Source organism: Felis catus, chromosome F1, assembly GCF_018350175.1.
Source record: "Felis catus isolate Fca126 chromosome F1, F.catus_Fca126_mat1.0, whole genome shotgun sequence".
Taxonomy (NCBI): Eukaryota; Metazoa; Chordata; class Mammalia; order Carnivora; family Felidae; genus Felis; species Felis catus.
The window spans coordinates 22222883-22249400 of record NC_058384.1 but is presented as its reverse complement, the minus strand read 5'-3'; the positions used below and the strand labels follow the sequence as shown (position 1 = coordinate 22249400).

General features: G+C 37.6%; 1 protein-coding gene across 7 annotated transcripts in view; it reads left to right on the top strand.

Moving 5' to 3' along the window:
• Positions 1-26518, top strand: part of HMCN1 (hemicentin 1) — a 469326-nt gene that overhangs the window by 432043 nt on the left and 10765 nt on the right. For 4 of the 7 annotated variants that reach the window (XM_023247312.2, XM_003999241.5, XM_019821723.3 and 1 more), the window contains 13 exons: positions 320-490; positions 662-832; positions 4498-4647; positions 4921-5058; positions 6096-6217; positions 6895-7132; positions 12159-12221; positions 13257-13376; positions 14545-14679; positions 17119-17232; positions 17736-17861; positions 20955-21083; positions 22955-23305. In XM_023247312.2, the coding sequence (XP_023103080.2) occupies positions 320-490; positions 662-832; positions 4498-4647; positions 4921-5058; positions 6096-6217; positions 6895-7132; positions 12159-12221; positions 13257-13376; positions 14545-14679; positions 17119-17232; positions 17736-17861; positions 20955-21083; positions 22955-23305 (2028 nt within the window). Of the gene's footprint in view, positions 1-319; positions 491-661; positions 833-4497; positions 4648-4920; positions 5059-6095; positions 6218-6894; positions 7133-12158; positions 12222-13256; positions 13377-14544; positions 14680-17118; positions 17233-17735; positions 17862-20954; positions 21084-22954; positions 23306-26518 lie in introns of those variants that run through there. The other 3 variants (XM_019821722.3, XM_045048821.1, XM_019821724.3) reach the window with 2 other exon arrangements.

The following is a 26518-nucleotide window of genomic DNA, read 5'->3' as shown; positions in this document are numbered from 1 at the left end:
ATTTTAAGACCCTGGTAGCATCTGAATCCACTGTATTTGGATCATACGGTCTTGACTCATCAAGAGTAGAGATCTTGTCTCATTCATATCCTTCAGCTCCTGAAACACTATAAGACTGGACAGATACATACTAAATGGAATTTTACAGTCACTGGAATGTACACCCAGTTTCTAGTCAACACAATTGCTAAACAATCTGCCTTTGGAAGTTTCCTATTTATAGATTTGTATATTTCTTTTCAGTTCCTAGGGAAAGTCTTACCATACTTTTTGGATGAGTGTCATTGTTTAACACCTCTCCGATGGTTCTCTGTTGTAGCTCATGGTAACTGGAGTCCTTGGAGTGGCTGGGGAATATGCAGCCGGACATGCAACGGAGGACAGATGCGGCGGTACCGCACATGTGATAACCCTCCTCCCTCCAACGGAGGAAGAGCTTGTGGGGGGCCAGACTCCCAGATCCAGAGATGCAACACTGACATGTGTCCTGGTGAGCCCCTCAACTCCTGACCAGTAGAATAAGTAAAGCATTTTATTTGGTGCTTATTGCAGCAGCCCCATAATTTCAGATCTGACAATGAGAGTTGTATAGGCAGGGTTACCCTATGTGTAGATTTTAAAATTGATTGGTTAATATTGACCATTCCATTCTTGTTCACAGTGGATGGAAGTTGGGGAAGCTGGCATAGTTGGGGCCAGTGCTCTGCCTCTTGTGGAGGAGGTGAAAAGACTCGAAAGCGGCTGTGCAACAATCCAGTGCCGTCTAAAAGTGGTCGCCCCTGTCCAGGAGACACTACACAGGTATCCAGATGCAATATGCAAACATGTCCAGGTAAGCAACTAAGTTAGACTTTGGTGGAACCATTGCTTGCTTATTTACAGCCTTTCTGCAAATTAAAAAAAGGATACCACTCTGAGCCTACAAATTATAAAACAGTGCCAACTCTGGAAGGGAGAATTAGGAAAAATGTACATTTTCCCTTCAAGTTGGTCTGCACCAAAGCTTGTGGCTGGATTTTAGCTTCTGCTTGCCCCCTTCCAGGCCCCTCTGTAAAAGAATATGGCCTGCAAAACCATAAATAGTAGTCCTAGGCTTGAAGGACAAAAGAGTTTAGAAGAGTGGGGAGAGCAAGGGCTGAGATTTCAAACTGAAAAGTGAGAGTTGGAAAGAAACTGAATGTTTAACAGAAACACACAATTAGAGGCTATTCTTTCATGGATGGAAATATGGAGAACATGAATCTGGAAAGTCAAATAGGGGCCAGTTCAGTTGTAGGTAAAAGAGTAGGGGAAGTTCAATTACAATAACCCAAGTCATACAGCATGGCTGGATTTGTAAGTGATGTAAAAATTCAGAAGGAACAAAGCCAGAATTCTAGAACCAATGGACCTTAGAAAGACTTTGCTGGAGTCCCAAGAAATGGTGGATAATATTAAGGTTGCTTGTGTCAGAGGATAGACTTTCTAAAGTCTGTAAGAAGATCCAAAAGAACAGTTTCACATTGTTGAAGGGGGAAGATACCACTGAACTTTCCAAAGCTTGAAGGTTGCTTTAGAGATAAAATGTCCCTGGGCGCCTGGGTGACTCAGTCAGTTGAGTGTCTGACTCTTGATTTTGACTCAGGTCATGATCCCAGGGTCATGGGATTGAGCCCCACATTGGACTCCATGCTGAGTGTGGAGCCTGCTTAAGATTCTCTCTCTCTCTCTCTCTCTAATAAATTTAAAAAAGGAAAGAAAATGTCCTTGAAAATCAAGAAGGCTCATTTGGCAGAGTGAGAAAGAGGAGTTACGTGAGGAGGTTTATAGGATCTAGACAAGCTAAAAGAACAAGTGTTTATTGGTCAACTGTTCAACATGTCTTCTCAACATATCAACTTATTACCAAGGATGTTGAGGCTCTAGCATGTAGGCATGGTGATAGTTCTAGCTTTAACTGGGGCATTTTGTAGCTCCTGAGCCTTGTTACAACTCACAGTCAAGGGGTATTATTCATCTAAGGGGTAGTATTCCATCTTGGAGACAAGGGCCCCAGTAGCAGAAGTCCAAATTAAGCAGACAATTTGGATTACAGACTCTGGCAGAGAGTTCCAAAGATCCCAGTTTGGTACCCAGAACTGGATGTCTGTTGGTGCTGGGACTCAAGCTCCTCTGGAGACTAGAGAACCAAGGTCAAAATGGTCAAACGACCCAGGTTAAATGGCCCAGAGAGGGGCGCCTGGGTGGCGCAGTCGGTTAAGCGTCCGACTTCAGCCAGGTCACGATCTCGCGGTCCGTGAGTTCGAGCCCCGCGTCGGGCTCTGGGCTGATGGCTCAGAGCCTGGAGCCTGTTTCCGATTCTGTGTCTCCCTCTCTCTCTGCCCCTCCCCCGTTCATGCTCTGTCTCTCTCTGTCCCAAAAATAAATAAACGTTGAAAAAAAAAATTAAAAAAAAAAAAAAATGGCCCAGAGAACTAAGTGAATGAGTGATCCTTCTACCCGTCTCTCCTCCTGCTTAGGACTAAAGATAAGAAGCAAAAAGTCCTACTATGTCCTTATCTGCTTTCCTGCACCATCTTACACCAAGGTTTCCATGAATTCTCCCATCGCTCTCTGTCCTTTGCTCCTTCTGGTTTCTCAAACATGGCAAGCCACCACCTCTCAAAAGGGTGACACATGGTATTTCCTCTACCCAGAAGGCCCTTGTCCTGCCTTCTCTGGTTTAGTTAAGACCTAAACTTTCCTCAGACTCCACTATGTTTTTACTTTCTTCTCAGACTTCCCTAGGCAGTAGATACTTACACATTAGTACATTTCAATTTTACATTTATTTGTGAAATTCTCTCTCCTTTCAGATATAAGGTCTATGAAGGTAGGCCTGGGTCTTTTTTTTTTTTTCTTTCTTATTATTGTATCTTCAACACTTGATGAACAAGTAAATGTAGTCCAGAACATGAAGGCTGAACCAACATGAAAAAAGTGTATTCTCTCATGAATGATCAAAGTAATACAAATTAAAATGGTGAAATACTATATTTACTGATTTTTCTGAGATTGAATACAATTGTACTTCTCCCTGGTATATAATATACAATGGTATCTGAAACACTTAGTGAGTTTTTAAAAAATATATTAGAGTAGCTGGGTGGCTCAGTGGGTTAAGTATCCAACTCTTGATTTCACTCAGGTCATGGTCTCACAGTTCATGGGATCAAGTCCCACATTGGGCTCTATGCTGACAGTGCAGAGCCTGCTTGAGATTCTCTCTGTTCCCTTTCTCTCTCATCAAATAATGAATATTTATGAATTTCACTATCAGCTTCTTCCCATTGTGTTTCCTTCTCTTGCCAAAGCATGCAGTTCATTTAAAAAGCATTCATTGGGGCGCCTGGGTGGCTCAGTCGGTTAAGCGTCCGACTTCGGCTCAGGTCACGATCTCACTGTTCGTGAGTTCGAGCCCCGCGTCGGGCTCTGTGCTTACTGCTCAGAGCCTGGAGCCTATTTCAGATTCTGTGTCTCCCTCTCTCTCTGACCCTCCCCCATTCATGCTCTGTCTCTCCCTGTCTCAAAAATAAATAAAACGTTAAAAAAAAATTTTTAAAAGCATTCATTAACCACCTATTCTAGTGTCAGTAACTAATAATTTTGTTGAACAATTGGAAGAAGGCATAAAATTACCGTAGAGATGCTTTTTAAAACATATGTGATTGGGGGAAAAAATGTATGATTGTTTTCAACCGAATTGTGTATGTATGAATTTTGTAATACTGTTAAAAGTAAAATACCCGTCTCAAATTTTTCTCAAGTTAACTATTTTCCTGTATAGGAAAATATAACTGTTTTATTTAATTGGTAAGCTTTCCGTCTGAAACCCAAGACTCAGCAATACCTGTTAGATACTCCACACCTGTGTCGACAGTGACCTGTAACAAGCTCAGGAGCTGTTTTGAGGTGATCCTTTCTTTCCTTCTGTGTTCTCACAAAGGAGGCAGTAGATAAAAGAACATGAGTTTTGATGCCAAGCACATCTGTGTTCAGATCTTCATTCTACTACTTATGTCTCTGACCTTTATTTTCTAGTCTGCCGACTATGACCATTCAAGATGACTTTATAGGATTTCTGACAGGATTAAAAGAGTTAACACTTATGAAGTGCTTAGTATAGTGCATGACAGGCTCGATAAACTCTCCTTATTATCATCATTTTATTACGATCAACAGACACGTTCTTTATTTTGGCTTTGGGACTGGGTGCTGATTGTATTCTTTGGATTGTGAAATAGTGCCATGATATACACAGATTGGAAGCACCCTAGATTTATGTGGGATGATGAGTGTTACATGGAAGTAGAATGTTCTGAAAGCTTATTTATTTCACTCTTAAATTCAGATGTCATATGATATTTTAAATGTTTGTGAGAAGATTTGTAGCATCTTTGAATACTGGCCTTCTTTTCTCCCATGTAACGTTGATGAAATTGTTTCCTTCTCCAAGAATGTTTTTTCTTTCCCCAATAGGTGGGCCCCAGCGAGCCAGAGGAAGTGTTATTGGAAATATTAATGATGTTGAATTTGGAATTGCTTTCCTTAACGCCACAGTAACAGATAATCCTACCTCTGATACTAGAGTAATACGTGCCAAAATTACCAATGTACCTCGCAGTCTTGGTAAGTCTCCTTGCTAATAAAAGTTGCCAATAGCCTCTTTCTTTAAAATTCATATATTATTCTACGTCTTCTGATTTCTGCTTGAAATTTCTAGAGGATGCTACTACTAAATGATCTGTATGATAGCGCTTAGCTCGATGGTAAACTCTTAAAGACATGTGAGATACTGATACTTATTTTGTTGTTATTTGAGATTATTTAGGATTCATCCTTATGAATAACCGGCTCTGTAAATATTTTTCTCTGTTACCTTATTTATCCTTTTTTCTTTAGGTCCAGCAATGAGAAAAATAGTTTCTATTCTAAATCCCATTTATTGGACAACAGCCAAGGAGATAGGAGAAGCAGTCAATGGCTTCACCCTCACCAATGCAGTCTTCAAGAGAGAAACCCAGGTGGAATTTGCAACTGGTTAGTGCCAACTAAACTTAATATTTAAGTCTAATATTTAACTATAAAAAACAGGATTGCCTAAAAGTTGCTGGTTAAGAAAAATACACTTATATATTCCCCCAGAGAATAATTTTAAAGTTTTTGATGCAGTCTTGTCATAAATGATATAAAAGCAATTTCATATTTCCCTGTAAACTTTTACTGACATGGCTCTATAAGAGGCCATATGTTTTCAGACAATATCGTGATTTTTTTATACCCCAAAAGTGTTTTCTCATCGTTTCTCTATTTTTTCTCTTTAAATCCTCAGAGAGGGTTTTAAAGGCCAAACCAGAGCAGGAAAATGAGTCCTTGCTGTTAAATAAAGACTTTTGTCTGTGAACCTGAGATTCAATCAGGACACCTTACAGAGATCTTTTTATCAAAAAGATGGAAGTAAAAATAAGCAAAGCTAAGGCTTTTTCTCTTTACCCTTAGTCTTAATGAATATGTATTAGCTATTCATGGCCCTTTCCAAGTGCATACAGATTTTTATAGACCTCCATTACAAATCTTTTCAAAGGTGAACAGCCGCAGTGGCAGTGCTCTTTAAAGAAGAAAGACTGAGGAAGGGGCTTTATGCAGCCCAGAAGCCCATGAGGGTTTTTCATGGCCATCCACTTACTAAGATGCCCCTCTGCTGTTTCTTGAAGCATCGTAAAAAACAAAGCCCTATGTGGTTATTGCCAATCTACCTGGTGAAGCTGTCTGTCCCTTCTCTTAGACCATCCATTTTTGTAGAATTGCCTTGCTATTGCTTGTGAGTTTAAAACATGGAATCCTTTGCATAATCATACACTACGTTTGTGCCACAGAAAAAGAAATTTTGAACATACCATTCAATTACCCTAACACTTTAATTCGGGGACTGAGTGCTAATTTAATCTTTTATTGCCTTTGTTTATGAAGTTTGAACTAAAATAACATAGCTGAACTGACACTTAAGGTAAGTCTGCTGTGTGCTTACACAAACCATATATTTTTTGCTGTTAAAATGAATGAATTGTAATTCCCAGGAGAAATCTTGCGGATGACTCATATTGCCCGGGGTTTGGATTCTGATGGTGCTTTGCTCCTAGATATTTTTGTGAGCGGTTATGTCCTGCAGCTTCAGTCACCTGCTGAAGTCACTGTAAAGGTAAAAATGTCAGGATAACCTCTCTTCACTGTTTATTGGAGTAATGGTAAGATTAGGAATCAAAGATCTGTAGAAAAAAAAAAAAACATGGATACCATGTGTAGTTTCCCTTGTTTGCTATAGGGAATAAATATCTAAACCACTAAGGTTAGAAATGGCTAGTTTGTCTTTGTATAAAAATCGTTAGGAATAAGTCTTTACACAGTCTTACTGGTTTCCGGAACATGACTGTACAAGTAGTATTTTATTTAGAGCTACAGGTGACCCTTGAACAACATGGGGGTATATAGGGTGCCAACTCCCTGGACAGTCAAAAATCACGTATGACTTTTGACTCTAAAAACTTAACTACTAATAGCCTACTGTTGACTAGAAGCCTCACCCATATCATAACCAATTACACATATTTTTTGTGTTATATGTATTATATACTGTATTCTTACAATAAAGTAAGCTAGAGAACAGAAAATGTTATTAAATTGCAAGGAAGAGAAAATACACTTATAGTACCGTACTGTATTTATTTTTAAAAGATCATATAAATTGACCCATGCAGCTCAAATCATGCTGTTCAAGCTATATTTTTAGCCTCTTAGCCTTTATTTTTCTAATTGTGCATCTTGTAATACCCTCAAGAAAAAAAAATCTGATCATCAAATCTATACTGTCTTCCTTAGGATTACACAGAGGACTACATTCAGACAGGTCCTGGGCAGCTGTATGCCTACTCAACCCGGCTGTTCACCATTGATGGCATCAGCGTCCCATACACATGGAACCACACTGTTTTCTATGATGAGGCACAGGGAAGAATGCCTTTCTTGGTAGAAACACTTCATGCTTCCTCTGTAGAATCTGACTACAACCAATTAGAAGAGACACTGGGTTTTAAAATCCATGCTTCAATTTCCAAAGGTACCTTGGTCAAAGATCATTTTTCCATCCAGTCCTTTCTAAAAGAATAAAATGGGGGCAACTGGCTGGCTCAGTAGGTAAAGCCTGCAGCTCTTGATCTTGGGGGTTGTGAGTTTGAGCCCCACGTTGGGTGTAGAGATTACTTTTTAAAAATCTTAGGAAAAAAATGTATTTAATAACTTAAAAAAGGGTAAAAGAATTGCATCGATGCCATTCACAATAAAGATATTAGGGCACAGACCAAACCTAGTGATAAGATTTTCATGTATGTTGTCTATGTTTTGTGGTAGGTAAAGCCATTTTAAAGCCAATCCCACTGGAGTTCTAATTTGGATTACTAATCTGCAGAAAGGTTTAAAAATATATCCTCTGGCAGAATGAGGTTTTCTTTGGGTGCTCCAGGCCATTTTTCTTATTCTGACTCTTGTATTTGTCAAGGATTTTTTTTAATTGCTGAAACAATGTAAAAGTGTATGTTGACCTACCATAGCCAAAGTGGAATGAGCCCAAATGTCCATAAACTGATGAATGGATAAAGAAGATGTGGTATGATATACATACACACACACACACACACACACACACACACACACACAGAAACATACATACACACACACAATGGAATATTACTTGGGGATTAAAAAGAATGAAATCTTGCCATTTGCAACAATGTGGATAGAACTAGAGTGTATTATGCTAAGCAAAATCAGTCAGAAAAAGACAAATATCATATGATCTTAGATGTGGAATTTAAGAAACAAAACAGATGAACACAGGAGAAGGGAAGCAAAAATAAGATAAAAACAGAGAGGGAGACAAACCATAAGAGAATCTTAAATACAGAGAACAAACTGAGGGTTGCTGGTGGGGTGTTGGGTGAGGCGATGCGCTAAATGGGTGATGGTCATTAAGGAGGACACTTGTTGGGATGAGCACTGGGTGTTGTGTGTAAGTGATGAATCAGTAAATTCTATTCCTGAAATCATTATTACACTATATGTTAACTAACTTGGATTTAAATTTTTTAAAAAAGTGTATGCCAACCTAAACTAATAAAAAAAAGTTTCCATATTTTAAAAGCAGTTTTTAAAAATTGTGCAGCAATAATCAGGATTCCAACTGTCATTTCTTATTCCTGGACATTATAATGTTTCAACTGCTTTTCATTTTCTAAGCATAATTCTACAACCCTTGATCTCAGTGGTCTCGCTATGCTGTGTAGTTCTTTGATGTGTCTTTACCCTGAGATCCCTGTTTTGTTGTAAGAGACATCCAAACAATCAGCATTCTGTGTTCCATGAAGCTTTGATGCTAAGAGATACTTGCATGTGGTTTTATTATGGACACTAAGTGTTTGAATGGCTTTAACTTTGAACTTTAGGCTCCTATGAGTACACTTAATATAATTCATATTGGTCTTCGCTATGTACTGGCTTTCTTAAGTAGATCCAATTAGATTTTAAGTAGCATCATTTTGTCTTATCATGCTCCATACACTAAAAATTCATTTTTGCAATTTACTCTTGCTTTCACCACTTGTGTATATGACTATTTTCTTCATTAACAGCTATCAGAACTGTCATTGAATTTGAGATCATAGTAATCTAGGAGAACATGTTCACATTTTTTGAGATAATCATAGATTCATAAGCCTTATAGCGAGTAGAGCTCCACACCACCCACATGTCGCCATCACCACCTCATTTTACTATGGTTGTGCATGTTCAGGTCACAGAGACAAAAGAAAAGAGCCATTGGAATGAAGATTTCTGTTTCTTTTCCTCAATGCCCACTTTTCAAGTCTAATCTCTGTTTTTACTTTTTCCAATACTTAGTATAATTAAAAGAAGACAACTTGATGTAAGACTTTCGTTAAAAATGAACTTACACCATCCAGGACAAAGGGAATTAAAATGATTTTTTAAAGTTGTGTACATTTGTTGCCCAATCATGTAAATTCTCTAAGCCTGAACTGCTTGAAGGTCTTTGTGGTATCTGTAACATTGTAGTTGGGGGATCTGGATTCCACAATTGGAGAAGACACACTATAGAACATTTATAACCCCTTACTATTTTAGCTACTATGATTCTATGAATTACATCTGGTATCTGTGCACATTTGTTGAGGTTCCTGTGAAATACAAGAATTATGTGCTTGCAATTTCTTTATAAGTGACCACCAGGGGGCAAGCTTGCATTCTTGGTTGCTTAACCACCAAGTTCTTTCTCTTCTGTATTGGGTCTAGACAAGAGCTCTGGCTACAATGCAGTTAGAATTACCTAGAGAGCTTCATGAAAGTTCAGATCTCAAGGCACAGAGACTTTGGCTTAGTCTAAGGTAGGGCCTGGAAGTCTGTATTTTTAATGCAGCATTAAATGATTCTAATGTATCTGGTCTGCACATCAGCATTTGGAAACTGCTGGTCAAGTCAACTCACAAATATAAATCAATACATTTTAAAAAATTGTTATATCTTTAAAATAAAAAAATTGTTTTTAAAATATAATTATAAAATATATTTATATTTTACACATTCATTAGCAAAAGGCATCAGAAAAAATAAAGGAAAGATCAGTGTAACTACAAGTAAATTTTTAAACACTTCTTCATGGGAGAAAAAAACAAAATTGAGAAGGTGAAATATATATCAAGAAAGAATATTTGCATTGTGTATTATAGATAACTATGATTAATCTTATACAAGGCTCTTAAAAGTCAGTAAGAAGGGGTGCCTGGCTAACTCAATGGGTAGAGCATGCGACTCTTGATCTCAAGGTCGTGAGTTCAAGCCCCATGTGGGCATAGAGTTGGCTTAAAAAAATAAATAAAAATAGCAGTGCCTGGGTGGCTCAGTCAGTTAAGTGTCCAACTCTTGGTTTTGGCTCAGGTCGTGATCTCACAGTTTCGTGAGTTCGAGCCCACGCCAGGTTCTACACTGTCAGCATGGAGCCTGCTTGGGATTCTCTCTTCCTCTCTCTCTGCCCCTTCCCTACTTGTGCTGTCTCTGTCTCTCTCAAAAAAAATGATAAACCTTTAAAAAATTTTTTTAAATTAAAAAAAATTAAAAGCATTGTTAAAAAATCAATTAAAAGAAAGCAACACCCCAACAAAAAATACATAAAAGCTATGAACAGCAAATTCACAAAGGAAGAAATAATAATGACAAAATGAATGTGAAAAACTGTCTAACCTCACTAATAAGCAAAGAAATATAACCTAAAACAATGAGGTACCATTTTCCAATTATCATTGTCAGAGATTTAAAAATATGATAACCACTCAGTATCAGAGAGGTATGGGGAAATGAACACCCTTGTACATACTGCAATCAGTGGTTAATTCATGTGATGTTTCTGGAAAGCAGTATGTATCAGTAACCTTTCAAACATCCAGATCTTGGTAGTTATCTCATTCTGGGGGTCTGCCCTAAGAAAATCACAGAAATGGCCAATAATAAATATCCTGGAAGCAAGAGGTAAATATGTAAATGATGGCACAGCTATATGATAAACTCTTAAACAGTCATTAAAATAATTTTAAAGGAATGTTTAGCTCATTTATTCAAAATACTTGTTCAGTGCTTTCTGTGTACCACCTACTGTTTTGGGGATTGACAATAAGACAAAGAAGAGTATGCATGGCCTAATAATAATTGAAAAGCAGCATACAATATGATCTAAACCTGGGTTGCCCACACCACAGTGATTATAAGGAAACTTTTATACTGATTGAAAACAGAGATTCCTAGGCTGACTGGGATAGGAGCAAGGATCTATATTTTTAATAACCTCTATTTTATGATCAATAAACTTTGACAATTATTAATCTCTAGAGTGCAAGATCCTGACTTTTTGAAGTGTATACTTATAGAAGAAAAAACATCAAAATGTTGGCAGTAGTTTGTTTCAAGTGACAAATTTACAGGGAAATCTATACTTTTCAAAGTTTCTGTAATTATTATACATTGCAATAACACAAATATTTTGTATTGCCCCCCACTCTGTCTAAAGGAAATCATAACTAATATAATTCAAAACAGCATACTTTAACTATAACATAAAGAATAGAAAAAAGGAATACTTTGGTAACTCGAAAGGTGTTTTGGGGGCGCCTAGGTGGCGCAGTCGGTTAAGCGTCCGACTTCAGCCAGGTCACGATCTCGCGGTCCGTGAGTTCGAGCCCCGCTTCGGGCTCTGGGCTGATGGCTCAGAGCCTGGAGCCTGTTTCTGATTCTGTGTCTCCGTCTCTCTCTGCCCCTCCCCCATTCATGCTCTGTCTCTCTCTGTCCCAAAAATAAATAAACGTTGAAAAAAAAAAGTGTTTTGTTTAAGTTTCTTTATGTCAATAATGTTTGAAAAATATTTGCTAAATTGCTTAAACCAGTGAAGGCAGAGTTACTTTCTAAGGAAAGATTCCCTAACTAGCTTATTTGTTCTTGTTACTATGTTTGTTTTTATCATAATATGCCTGTCTCCCCTTGCTTTGACTGCATGGGAAACAATGGGTCAGGCATAGGGGACTCTGACCCAGATGCTTTACACTGCAAATGAAAGAGATCTACAAAAGGAGAGGAGTTCTTCATTTGAGTTTCTGGTTGTCACTGGCATAAGTTATTTTTAAGTGGCTTGAAAATAGTGTTCCTGCTTCTAGAACAGGCAGCATAAGTAAAGGCTAGAAGAATAAATAGGACTTTGTCTATGGTTATACCTTATGTACACATTGATTCTGGATCCTTTTGCATGATCACAGAATGGTTTGGCTTCATTTTCTTTTGATTAATGTAAATAAATTTAAACAGAAAATCTATTTCCAATGGCTGCTTGCCAGTCATCTCTGGACTGTGATTCATTTAGTTCTCAGTTGGGAACAGGAAAAGTCTTCCATTCCTGCTTGTTTTCACCTATTGCATTTGTTGCACAATGTGTTCCATCTTTGGCATATCTTCCCAGGGAAGATTGTACTGGAAAGAAACAAGGTACTGACATTCTAACAAGCCAATTAATTCTCCTTTTCTCTCTGTGGTAGGAGATCGCAGTAATCAGTGCCCATCTGGGTTTGCCTTAGACTCAGTTGGACCCTTTTGTGCTGGTAAGAACAGGAATAATGAATTTTTGTTTTTATAAAAAATATTAGTAATGGAATCTGTTTAATGGACATTTATTGCCATTTTGCTAGATATGTAATTTTCACAACAGTCTTACAAGTGTTCCATTTTACGAGTGAGGAAATCGAGATGGAAAGAAGTTAAGTGGGGGTGCCTAAGACCACTCAGCTATCAAGTGTCAGAGCTAGATTGGAATTTAAGGCAGCTGCAAAGCCCGTACTCTTTCAATCTGACCACAATCAAGTGTGTCAGGGATCGTGATCAAGTACAGAGATGAAGTGAGCACGGGAACAAAACACTGGACTCTTGTCATTTGATGGCCATGGATGTGAAACATAATAATAATCCAACTCTAAGCCACCTAACCCTAGAATTGCTCAGAGGATAAGGGCAGGACTGTGGGCCGAGGACTAATGACTAAGCCAGCCCCATCAAGTGCCAGTACAAGAGAGCCACAGATAACTAAATAGCTAAGTAAACAGCTGGAGGAGCTCAAGTTTGCATACACAGTGCCTTTATTTCACTGGTAGGCAATTTAATGTAGTATAGTGGTAGATAAGTGGTCTTTAGAAACTGTACTGTCCAGGTTCAAATTTCAGCTCTGCCAGTAATGACCTGTGTGACCTTGGGCAATTTATTTAACCTCTTTGTTCCTCAATTTTATCCTGCAAAATGAGGATAGTAATAAAAGCATCTGTCTCCTAGGCATGTTGTGAGGAATGCGTTAAGGTAGGTAAAAAAGCATTTAGATCCCAGGATATGGTCATTTTATCTTAGCTATCATCCCTGTTGTTTTAGAATTAATCTAAACATCTTCACTATCAAAGATTATTTGGGGACCCAAAATTAATTTATTTCATGCTTCTATTCTGCGGCACCTAGAGCATTTTCTGTTAGGTTTGATTCAACTCACTGTGCTCTGTAAGCAACTATTTTACAAACTACCTTCATGGACTTTACTAACTTCTAGTAAGTAGGGGGTTTACAGACCAATTGGGCCTTTTTGTTCCTTGTTTCAGATGAAGATGAATGTGCGGCCGGGAATCCCTGCTCCCATATCTGCCACAACACCGTGGGAACCTATCATTGCTCCTGCTCAAAAGGCCTCACCATAGCTGCCGATGGAAGGACTTGTCAAGGTACTCACAAAGCTAAGTCTAATAGATACAGCCAAGCAATGGTCACAGAGAGCTCTGACCTAGGAAAAGTGTGGTAGGCCAGTGTTCTTTCCTACTCTTTCCTCCTCCATGTTGGCAATAAACACAGAAGATCTTCTCTCAGGGTGAGAGAGGAACAGACAGAATACTGCTCACACACTGCCTTCATGTGGGGCACTGTACAAGCAGGGAAGCCGGTAGTGACTCACTTAATCCCCACAACACCTTGTGGAGATACTCATTTTACAATGACGAAACTAAGAAATAAAGAAGTTACATAAGGAATTTAAGTAAATTGCACAATCCTAGTAGCACGTTAAGAACGTTGAAAAAAAAAGCAACTTTGTTTTTCAGTATTGTTGACACACAATGTTACATTATCTACAGGTATATATCTTAGCGATTTGACAAATTTATACACTGTGCTATGTTCACCACAAGTATAGCTAGCATCTGTCCCAGTGCATCACTATTACAGTATCATCGATTGTGTTTCTCATGCTGTGCCTTTTAGTCCCATGACTTACCCCGTAACTGAAAGCCTGTATCTCCCACTCCCCTTCACCCATTTTGCCTCACCCTCACCCCAGAAAATACTTTTCTGTCAGACTCTAAATATACTTCAAAGTTAGAATTGTATAAGAAGCTTATTTATAAATAAAATTTTTAATGATGAAAATAGAAAAGGATTACTCCCTTTATGTCCAAGGAGACACCCTTCTAAATGCCAAAGAGACAGAGAGAAAGGGTGTAGGATGGGATAAAAATAACTTTTATGGAAATGTCCGGTGTGGATTGAGCACCTATATACATTATTTCCTTTAATTTTCAAAGCAACACTGAAAGACAGATATTATTCTCATTTTACAAATGAGAAAACTGAAATATCAGAATGGAGAAGTAATGTTTTTAAAGCCACCTAATTTGTCAGTGGTCTAATGGATGAGTTAGTCTGCAAAGATATCACACTAAACTCCTATGAACTCATCATCAATTTAATCCACCTGAAAGGACTCAACCAAATTATTCAGCATTCTTGCTCTGGTACATTTTCAAGTATCATTTATGGCTTTTCTTAACCCCATTTTATATAGGTTTTTGGGTTGGTTTTCTTCAACTCATCTTAGTTGAATGACTCACTTCATTGCAGATATCGATGAGTGTGCTTTAGGTGGACATGCCTGCCATGCTGGTCAGGACTGTGACAATACCATTGGATCCTATCGCTGTGTGGTCCGTTGTGGAATTGGCTTTCGAAGAACTTCTGATGGGCTGAGTTGTCAAGGTATAAAAATGGAATCCCTTGCTTTATCTTCATTATACTAAGAATTAAGACTCTCTGCCTTTTGAATCATTTAAAGGATACTCTGCTTTATAGATTGTGCTTCTTGATAAGATTTTAGATGTAATATTCCATGGCTATTTTAAATATTTGTAGCACAATAGTTTTGAATAACATTTGCCTATTATATTTGAGAGAAGAGATTATATAGCATGATCTAAGAGGCTCTATTTCATAAGACCCCACCACATAAGACTATCAGATATTTATTGCAGGATGTTTTTAATAGATTTTATTTTTTAGAGAAGTTTTAGATTTACAGAAAAATGGAGTGGAAGGTAGATTTCACATATACTCCCCACCCCAACTCATGCATAGCACCCCCCACTATCAACATCCTGCCCTAGAGTAGCAAAATTTTTACCAAGGATGAACCCACATCAACACATCATTATGACCCAAAGTTCTTTATTTACATTAGGATTCACTCTTGGTGTTGTATACTCTATGGATTTTGACAAATAATATGTATCCTGTATCATAGTATCATAAGGAATAGTTTGTCTGCCCTAAAAATCCTCAATGCTTTGCCTATTCATCCCTCACTTTCCCCCAAGCCTCTGGCAAGCCACTGATCTTTTTATTATCTCCACGGTATTATGTTTTCCAGAATATCATATGGTTGGAAACAGCCTTTCCAAATTAACCTTTTTCACTTAATAATATGCATTTTAGTTTTCTTTATGTCTTTTCATGAGTTGATAGTTCTTTTCTTTTTAGTGTTGAATAATATTCCATTTTATTAATGTACTATAGTTTATCCATTCAGCTACTGAAGGACATCCTGGTGCTTCCAAGGTTTAACAATTATGAATAAAGCTGCTGTCAGGGTCTTTTCATAGAGACAGAAATAGCGGATACAAAACTGAATGCCTAACAATACTACAAAAGTGATTGAATTATGGTATGTCCATACCAGGAACCATTGTACGGCCATTATAGAGTGGAATGCAGTTCAACTATTAGGCTTAGAGGAATTTTCATGAGGTATTGTCGAGTGAAAACACCAAGATGTAGAAAACTACACATAACTTGTGTAGAAACGAAGCAATAACCAAAGATAAAGGAAATGGATTTATATTTTTAGATAGAGATATGCATTTGTACGTACAAGAGACATGTTATTATTTATACTAGATTGTTAATGCAGGTTGACTTTGGTAGGCAAGGAAGGTAAAAAAGGATAAAGGAAGCCAAGCAGAAAAAAGAAGAAAAAAACTACACTAAGAAAGCATTTTTAAAGTATATGATCACTTTGTGCGTTTATAGTAACATGCAGATTTTGAAAGATTAAAAGAGCTCATACACCTGAAACTAATATTACACAATATGTTAAGTAACTAAAACTTCAAAACTTTAAGAAGAAAAGAAATTTCAAAATAAAAAATATAAATAAAAGAGTTCAAATGGAAGACAAGTACAAAATAAAACATAGGCAATCTTGAGTTTGGGAATGTAAGGTGGGGATATGAAAAGCCTAAGTATGGTGATTGTTCCTTTGAAGGGTTTGGGGTAGAACAACAGAGAAGTAGAAAGAAATTGAGATGCGGACAGACCTGAGAGAGGGATTATGGTAGGAGAGACTGGGTTATGTCCATAGGGGTATGGGAAGGATGACAGTAAGGAGGAAGAACTTTAAAAATGCACACAAGGAGGGAATGATGAATGGACCACAATCCTCATCTTGGTGAGGACGGAGGAGATGGCCTCAGAGCTTGAACACTCAAGCAGAGAAACTTTTCTTACATGGGAGAAGAGGTCTCTTTTCCTCTGGGACTAGAAGGAAGGAGAGGGGAGAATGTACATAAAACAGGCAAATGCACACAAATTTGGGGGATTTGTGCCTGCACGTTTTTTTTTTTATTCTACTATGCCCCAGATGGCATTTGGGAAGATTAATTTGGTGATGACTGTGGACACTGACAAATGCCAAAGTTGCTGCTTTTAGTGGTAAAGACCTGCATTGGGCTGACAGCAGCAAAACTGGGGAAGGAAACTGAATTGCAAAAGATACTGCAGAAGACTTTGACTCCCCCCCCCCCCAACTTCAGTGTTCTAGTCTGTCAGCAACATTCCTAGAAACAGAAATGGGAGCCATCTGGTAAAATAAAGTAAGGAAGTGTTGCATCCACATAGTTTGGAGTCACTAGCAAATGTCTACCTTTGAGGAGTATTGAGAGATATGTTCTCCAGCAGTTAATCCTGTCAATTATCTAGCAGATCATATGAGAGCAATTGTATTAGATTTGAGAGCAATTGTATTGGATTCATTTCAGGGAAGATCTTAAACATGATAATGATATCATTAAAATGTTTAACATTTGAAATAAATTAACCAAGTTTCCTAATAGCATATAATGAAAGTTTTGTTTTATTTAACAGATATTAATGAATGTCAAGAATCCAGCCCCTGTCACCACCGCTGTTTCAATGCCATTGGAAGTTTTCACTGTGGATGTGAACCTGGGTATCAGCTCAAAGGCAGAAAATGTATAGGTAAGAAAACGGCTTTAAATTCAAAGCAATGACATCTTTTTAATTTCTAAAGATATTTGATCTAATCCCTTTGCTGTGTCCTGGGCTGAATTCATACGTAAGATACCTCCATCCATCAGGTACGCAACGCATGCATAAACAAAATGAAAGCAAATGCTATTTTTTACAGGTTTCATTTTCTGGCTACATAACCATTTTTTAACAGTTCCCTATTGTGTTTACTAATTTTTTTCACAGAAGCATAATATTTATGGTTACATACATAAAGATATTTATTTGTTTGTTTTTCTAAAAGGAGCAACTCGTTGGTATGGCTACTAGCTATGTGAATTATTTTTTTTAATCATTCTGTTTTAAAATAGTGTTATTTACCCTCATGGATTTAAACACTTTAATCTTACACAGTGATTATGTAATCAACATCTTTCGCCTTAAAATCCAAAGGTATGATTTCTGTGGAAAAGAAATTTCTCAATCTTCATTACCTTTTTTCTTTTATCAAGATGTGAATGAATGCAGACAAAATGTATGCAGACCAGATCAACACTGCAAGAACACCCGTGGGGGCTATAAGTGCATTGATCTTTGTCCAAACGGAATGACCAAGGCAGAAAATGGAACCTGCATTGGTGAGTGTATGGCTGTTTCGATGACTGAGATATGTTTGCCACTGACCAGCCAAATAAGGCATCCATTTTTTAACTAATGCTTAAGTAGGGGTGCCTCGGTCGCTCAGCTGGTTAAGCGTCTGACTCTTGGTTTAGGCTCAGGCCATGATATGTCATGATCTCACGATTCGTGAGTTCAAGCCCCGCTTCAGGTTCTTTGCTGACAGCGTGGAGCCTGCTTGGGATCCTCTCTGTCCCTCTCTTTCTGCCCCTCCCTTGCTCATGCTCACTTTTTCTCACAGATTTTTTACTCTCAACTTCTAGTATGGTTGAGCTCTGGGGTCCCAGGCTCATAACTATACCAAGAAACAGAAGCTCCCCATGGAGACTCATTACCATTTTGAGCTCCCATCAATTACACATTTGGCTTACACAGTTTAATAGCCACATAAATTCATATTATCTCACATGTCTACTATGAAATTTAGTATATATGTTTAGAATTTCACAGGTGGTTAAGAAAAGCTTATACAGATTTGTTAAAAGTTCAAAATGTTTTATCTTAGGACTGAATATTCTTCAGTGTCAAGTCAATGACTAGACAATAAAATAAATTATGTTCTCTATTCTTTCTGCCTTAATTTGTAGAACTATAAGCGGCATCACTTACAAAAATGAAACATTGCGTTCCTGTTCTCATGTCCTTACAGTCTACTTAATTAGAGTGACCAATTCCACTTTCCTCACCAAAAGAAAATAAAAATACTACAAGAGGGAATGAAATGCCATAAAAGAGGTACAAATAAAATTGTAGAAGAATAGTTGGAAGAGTGATCATATCTGATATGAGATGTCATGGAAATGATCACATTTAAAGAGAGCCTTGAATGGAATGGTAATAGGTGGAGGTTGTGCAAAAAGGAAAGACAGTCCCTTATGAGGGAGAGAGAGCTGGACTTAAACAGTTTAAAAATCATCCTTCCTTCCTATCTGACTTTGCACAAGTCTTAAGATTGCAAAGAAATTTGAGTGTAAGTTTCTCATTTTAAAAGTGAGACTTTAAAAAAATGTTCATGGCTCAGTCAGTTAAGCATCTGACTCTTGGTTTCAGCTCAGGTCATGATCTCACAGTTTCATGGGTTTGGGCCCCATGTCAGGCTCTGCGCTGACAGTGCAGAGCCTGCTTGGGATTCTCTCTCTCCCCCTCTCTCTCTCAAAATAAATAAATAAAACTTTAAAAAAATAAAAGTTCAGGGGCACCTGGTCGGCTTAGTCGATTAAGCGTCCAACTCTTGATTTCAACTCAGGTCATGATCTAATAGTCCTGAGGTGGAGCCCCCATGTGGGGCTCCACACTGGGCATGGAGCCTGCTTAAGATTCTCTCTCCCTTGCCTTCTGCCCCTCCCCCACACGCTCGCTCGCGCGCTCTCTCTCTCTCTCTCTCTCGCAAAAAAAAAAAAAAAGACTTTAAAAGAATTGTTAAGGGGCACCCAGATATCTCAGTCAGTTAAGCATCTGACTTTGGCTCCAGGTCATTATCTCATGGTTTGTGAGGTCAAGCCCCACATCTGGTTCTCTACTGTCAGTGCAGAACCCTCTTCGGATGCCCTGTCCCTCTCTCTCTCTCTCTGCCCCTCACCCGCTCACACTTGATCTCTCTCTCTCTCTCTCTCTCAAAAATAAATAAACATTTAAAAATAAAATAAATAAAAAGAATTGTTAAAAAAAGTTTTCACTCTGAAATATTTATTTAAAAAGTTACAATATATCCTGATTTTTCTCAAAATAACATAACAGTGAGAGGAGGGTATAGATATAAATGAAGGAATACTGACCACTTGTTACTTGTTGAGGTACATGGGGCTTAGTATACTTAAAAAAAAAACTGGGGGTGGGGTTGGGCTATCAGATTTCAAAGACTTTCCAGCAGTATGGATATAGGTAAATATTTTTTAACTCCTAAGAATAGTAGCCAACTCAGAGCATCATGTGCAGTTATGTGTGATTTAAAGTATTTTTAAGAGTATTGACTCTTGGGGTGCCTGGGTGGCTCAGTCGGTTATGTGTCCAACTTCAGCTCAGGTCATGATCTCACAGTTTGTGGGTTTGAGCCCCGCATCAGGCTCTGTGCTGACAGCTCAGAGCCTGGAGCCTGCTTTGGATTCTGTGTCTCCCTCTCTCTCTGCCCCTCCCCAACTCACACTCTGTCTCTCTCTCAAAAATAAATAAACATTAAAAAAATTAATAAAAAAAGACTATTGACTCTAATTATGTATGAGTAATCGGAGATGAGCTGAGCCAAAAGATCAGAAGATTATTTAAGAACCTACAGCAAAGGGGTGCCTAGGTCAATAAGCATCTGGCTCTTGATTTCAGCTCAGGTCATGATCTCATGATTTCGTGGGTTTGAGCCCCTTGTCAGGCTCTGCATTGGCAGTGCGGAGCCTGCTTGGGATTCTCTGTCTCCCCCTATCTCTGCCCCTCCCTGACTCACACTGTCTCTGTCTCTCTCAAAATAAATTAATAAACTTAAAAAAAACAAAGCTACAGCAAAAATATAGCTAAGTGGAAATGGAAATGGAGATTTAAGGGGTTGACTGAAGGAAGTAGAATTACCCAATCTTGGAAACTGAGGGAATTAGTTATAGATTAGTCTGGTTGACTGAGGAAAGAAGAATGCTGTTATCATAAAGAAGAGAGGAATGATAAGACACTGAGGACATGTGGAGTTTGAAGTACTGGTAAAGGATGGACATGGAGAGGACCAGCCAGCAGCTAGAAACGTGGGTCTGTAGATAAGAAACAACATAGTACTATTGCTGTAAGTCTACATCCATGAGCTTACTAGAGTCACTAGTATAAATAAGACAGTCAGAGGTGGAGAACATAGAGAGAGAAAAGGGATAAAAAGCTGAAAGTAAAATTCTTGCCATAGTAGGGGGCAAGAGAAGGAAAAGGAACAACAAGGGGCAGAGTAGAACTTGAATCCCGGTCTCAGCTACATGGTGAGAAATGCAACCTTTGACAGTTCTAAAGAATGTTCATTTCAAATATAATGAAGTTAGGTTTTGAAAGAGGATATGTTATTACTTTTTATTGTCTTGTGTCTGTAGATATTGATGAATGTAAAGATGGGACCCATCAGTGCAGATATAACCAGATATGTGAGAATACAAGAGGCAGCTATCGCTGTGTGTGTCCCAGAGGTTTCCGGTCTCAAGGAGTTGGGAGACCCTGTATGGGTAAGTTAACAGGAACTCTTGCTGAGTAATAAAGCTACTAACAGAATCACTTAGCCTTACCAACTGGATCAGGATCACTCTCTACCCTCAAAAGCTTTCTTGGGACAATTAGAAAATTTGTAAGTTGGTTTAAGTAATTAATAACATTTTTAATTACTTCTTAAAGATTCCATATTGAATGCAATTTACACTGACATTTAAAGTGATAATAATAGCCATTTACAGAGTGCTTACTATATGCTACATGTATCAGAGTGAGGTTCCTTTGTAGTTACTGCGGCAACTTCACCACGAAGATTGTCTCATTGGTTATCTCTCTATATACACTTTTTGCACAGATACGTTCTATTTGAATATGAAGCGTACTTGAATGCAATATGAAGGTTTAGGCATGAGGAATTAAGATGTGAATATGCAATTTAAGTGAGTTGATAACTATTACTTTACTGGATATTTAGTGCCTACTATGTGCCCCTATGCTAAGAATCTCACTCAGTTCTCCCAGTGGCCTGTTTGTTTCCGTCTTAGTTATGATTGAATATAAATAAGGCAGGTAACAGACAATAGAAGATACCTGTAAGAAGGTAACCATATGATTCTTTTTAATTAATGCACTTATAATCAAGAAACTGACCTATGAAATTATGGTCCTCTTGGAATATTTAAGTGCAAAAAAATTGTGTGGGCTTTAACTACTGGCTTCCGGTGTGCCATACTACACTTTTAAAATTGGTTGCCTTGGTTGTCTATGTAACAATTATTTATAGCAAATTCTCCCATAAAGACTTTGTCCTGTCTTTATGCAGTCACTAGCATAGTACTTTGCACAGAGCAAATGTTGAAAGTAATACAATTACTAGAAACGTTTTTAAAATAAATGCTTGTTAATAGCAGAAGTACATAACATATCATTTTAGTCTTCTGTTTAGATATTGTAATTTAACATCTTGGATAGTCATAACAGTGACCTAGCAGAATGAAATATGTTTATTTGTTCATTAATTTGATCTGAAGTTGAATGTCAGGCATTGGACTGGGGATTAAACCAATGAAGAAGGTAGGGCCATTCCCTTAAAGAGTTTAAAAATGGTAATTTTAACTTTTGCCAACTAAAATAATTTTTAAAGTAAAATATACTACTTTTATTCTGCTTATTCGTGTTACTTTCTTTCATGCCACTGTGGTAATGAATTAAAGAAGTTGGTTTTGTTCTCTGGTTTTCATTTGTTTTTCCAATTTACAGGAAAAGTTGGGAGGGTTTACTATGTGTTGACCCAAGAATAGGAAGAAAAATAACTTTTTAAAAATTTTTTATGGACTTTGTGAATTTATATCTTATTAAGAAATAATTCTGTCTTAATCTCCTTTTTAAATTTTTATAAAAAATGTGCTTGGCTTGATTATTAAATAATAATTATTGATTCAAAAGAAACAAAAGAAAAATATTAGTAGTCATATCAATATTACCACATCTGAAACTTGTAATTGTATGAAAGATTAAAGAATGTTACAACAAAATGCAAACTAGAAATGTGATTGAGTCCTTTCCTCCACCAACAGAATTAAGATCTGCGTTAACTTTGAACTCTAGTTTTTCTGGAAAGACCACATTTTCCCATATGATCCTTTAGGTTTCTACTGTATATGTGAAGCAATCTTTAGGAAGAGCCTTAGAACCTTTCTGTATATTCCTAAATAAATGATTAACGCTTTCTCTAAAGTTCTCAACAATTGAGAAATTACTATATTTGTAGCTTTGGAGGGTAACGTAATGTCTTCAGTTTGTTTCAGAGACTGATTCTTTATTCCTGTGTTGTGTATGTATATGTGTTTTTTTTTTCTCTTTTTTATGTATCATGGCACACGAGCAGACATTAATGAATGTGAACAAGTGCCTAAGCCTTGTGCATATCAGTGCTCCAACACCCCCGGCAGCTTCAAGTGTATCTGTCCACCAGGTCAACATTTATTAGGGGACGGGAAATCTTGCGCCGGATTGGAGAGGCTGCCTAACTATGGCACCCAATACAATAGCTATAACCTTGCACGGTTCTCCCCTGTGAGAAACAACTATCAACCTCAACAGCATTACAGACAGTACTCACATCTCTACAGCTCCTACTCGGAGTATAGAAACAGCAGAACATCTCTCTCCAGGACTAGAAGGACTATTAGGAAAACTTGTCCTGAAGGCTCTGAGGCGAGCCGTGACACATGTGTAGGTAAATGTCAGCCATATTGCATTTCCTTTACTGTGGGCTCACGTATGGACCAGAGTCTAAGCATATGCACAGCACCTGTGGTATTTTGGGTGCAGTGAACTACATCTGATCTCAAATCTGGGATGACTCAAAGTTCCAACTATTACAACTATTACAAACTTTATTCAAGTAAATGATGCAATTACATGTGTGCATTCTGATAATTGTTTTATATTGGCAGTTTCTCTCTTTTGATCAACTCCTGAAAGTGTTGCTAAATTTAATGCTGTGTAGAAATAAATTTCAGTGACACCTAGAATATATTTTTTAAAAGAGAATATGCATATTGCCACATAATATAATACCATCAGTTTATGGCTGTATCTGGTTGATGCCAAAGCAATGGGTTAAAAGTGAAACTTTCAGCTACTCAGTCAACTGCTCGTTCTGTGTGACAACCAACTCTGTGTTGACTGTTGTCCCACACCCACCCCCATCCACCCCCGTGGAATTTCTCAGTTTGATTATTTTTGTATATATGGAAGTCACTGAAAAGATAATGTGAGCCAGGACAAAACTACGTTGCTTTCATTGCTCTAAAATATGTGCTTTCAATATCTTTATCTAAACTCACAAGTCTACAGTTTAATTTGTTTGCAAAAGTAAAGTGTAATTTCCAACTCAAGAATTGAGACTTTGTTTTCAGTTAATTTGCAAACATTACCATCTGTCATTCATTTAATTCAATTATCTGTGAGTGTCCACAGTTTGCATGCCATTGAACTATGTGCCAAGAGAAATTAGCAAACACAAATTAGCCCCACTATTTGTTAGATGACAAAAGAAAGCTAGGAAGAAAGGGAGGAGGGCGTTAAGAAAGAAATTTTGTTTCAATTTAAAAACCCCACAGGCCAACTTCATTTTCTTGCACTTTTCTTAAGTATTCTACACTTCACTTATTCTCTCCTAAATATACTTTCTGTTACACATTTCTTAAAACATTAAAAAATTGACTTCAATTTTTGCCATTTCTTTTTCTACTCTCTAAGCTCTGTTCCTACATCATTGTCTTCTCAGATGTGCTTTCTCAGTCACTCTTCTGTGGACCCACCTGGACCCTATGACCCTCTTGGATACTTAAACTTTAAACTTTTCTCTTTAAGTCCGGTTTTCTCCAGAACTTTTGTCTAGATGTCCTGATGTATCTGAAAGTTAATATGATGCACGTGGAATCTTCTCCCTGTGATCAGTGTCCTAGAAAAAAGTAAAACTAAGGGCAGTGCTAGTGTCTTTTATTCCTTGAACTTCAAACATTAATGCATTCATTACCAATTCTCAACATTTAGTTTATATGCTCAAACACTACGTAATTACTGACCCTGTGGACTCCACAATCCTTGCAAGGATATCAAATACCACTCTCAGCTTGCTCCAAACCATTCTGAGTATTGGTAGTGTTTCATGCCCACAATTTTGACTTGACTCTTTGTTGGTGAGAACTTTTCACCATTTTTTTTTGATTGACAGAATTAAAATTTGACATGTTGTCTTTCAAAGTTTCTTCCAAATAGTCATTCCCACTAAAAGGTTTCATCTCCAATTGTCATCCCACTCTCTGACTTCACCTTAGAGAAGCTCTTCTTCTTTTCTACCTTTACCTTCCTGTCCAACACCCTTGTTTATGGTGTGCCACATGAATTAAACTACACCCCCCACACCATACTCCATCTAGTTGATTTCTTTTAACTCATCTGAAGGTCCCAGTCATTTTAAGAAAGGATCTCTGATTACATCCTCCATTTTTTCATCATTATCTAAGCCCTACAGTTTCATAGTAGAGTCTCATAAATGTTTTCTTTTTTTTTCTTTTTTTAAATGTTTTTATTTATTTTTGAGACAGAGACAGAGCATGAGCAGGGGAGGTGCAGAGAGAGAAGGAGACACAGAATCCAAAGCAGGCTCCAGGCTCTGAGCTGGCAGCACAGAGCCCGACACGGGGCTCAACTCACGGACCGTGAGATCATGACCTGAGCTGAAGTCAGACGCTTAACCGACTGAGCCACCCAGGCGCCCCTCATAAATGTTTTCTGTGTCTTTGTGTTTATATTACACTAATATTATATTTATAAGAATTATCTTCCCCAAACCATTGGCTGTTTGAGGCAGCTACTATTTCAGAGAACCATTCATGGAGAATTTGAAGTAAACTTCCAAAACTCATCAATTACTGGATGTTTAAGTTTTGTTTTGGGGCAGTTAATAGACATTTAGCACTATTTCTTAAAATATGATGAGTATTTTATAGTGTTCATACTAATAAAGAAATTTACACTAAGATTGCAGACAGCTTTGGAATTATGTTACGAGCAAGTTGCAATTAACACCAAATGCCTTTAATTAACCATCTGGGATATGTCTATCTTACAAAAGATTCAAATTAACACTATGCAATCTTGTTTGACTTGGGCTAAAAGTTAGCTTTTTGAGGGAATGATTCCAAAGCTTAACAGGAGAAATGAACACTGCGCTGCCTCTGAATGCAGAAATTACACTTGGGGCCACTTTAAAATTCATACTCTGGCAAGAGCGATATTGACTTCTTGGATTTCCTCATCGTTTACATTTCTGTGATTATTTTAGGTTGAAGCAGATTATAAAGGGAAAAAGTAAAAATAACTCACACAAGTTGTGGAATAAATGCTTTGGTTAACTAAAATGGGGCAAAACCATTAACAACTATTTGATGAGTGTTTATCGTTAACAGATTTTGAATCATTGCAGTTACATTCTGAGCATATGCGAAACATGTACAATGAACACATCCCTTTGCTCTGTGTCACCTCCCAGTTTTCATCTCCTCTTTACTCCCACCCGACAGCACTCCTGCTGCCATTTCACATCGTGTTCTCTCTTCATTCTTCCACTGGTTGGTGCAACTATGAACAAATTCTAACATTAAGCAAAACACAGTTGCGATAAGGAATCTGAGGCCTCCTAAATCACATCTCCTATCCTGAAAGCAAATAGCAATTAATTTTTATCACCCATTCTCACTCTCCTTTTTATTGCTGCTTTCTTGGCTTTGTTTAATAATAGCAGATAAATAGTTGTTTACTATAAAATGCTTTCCCTTTATTGTGGTATATGAACCTTCCAACAAATCTGCATCAGTGATTACTTTTGACAAAAGAATTGACTGAAGTTTTGAGGAGTAAAGTGGGCTCAAGGTGTCAT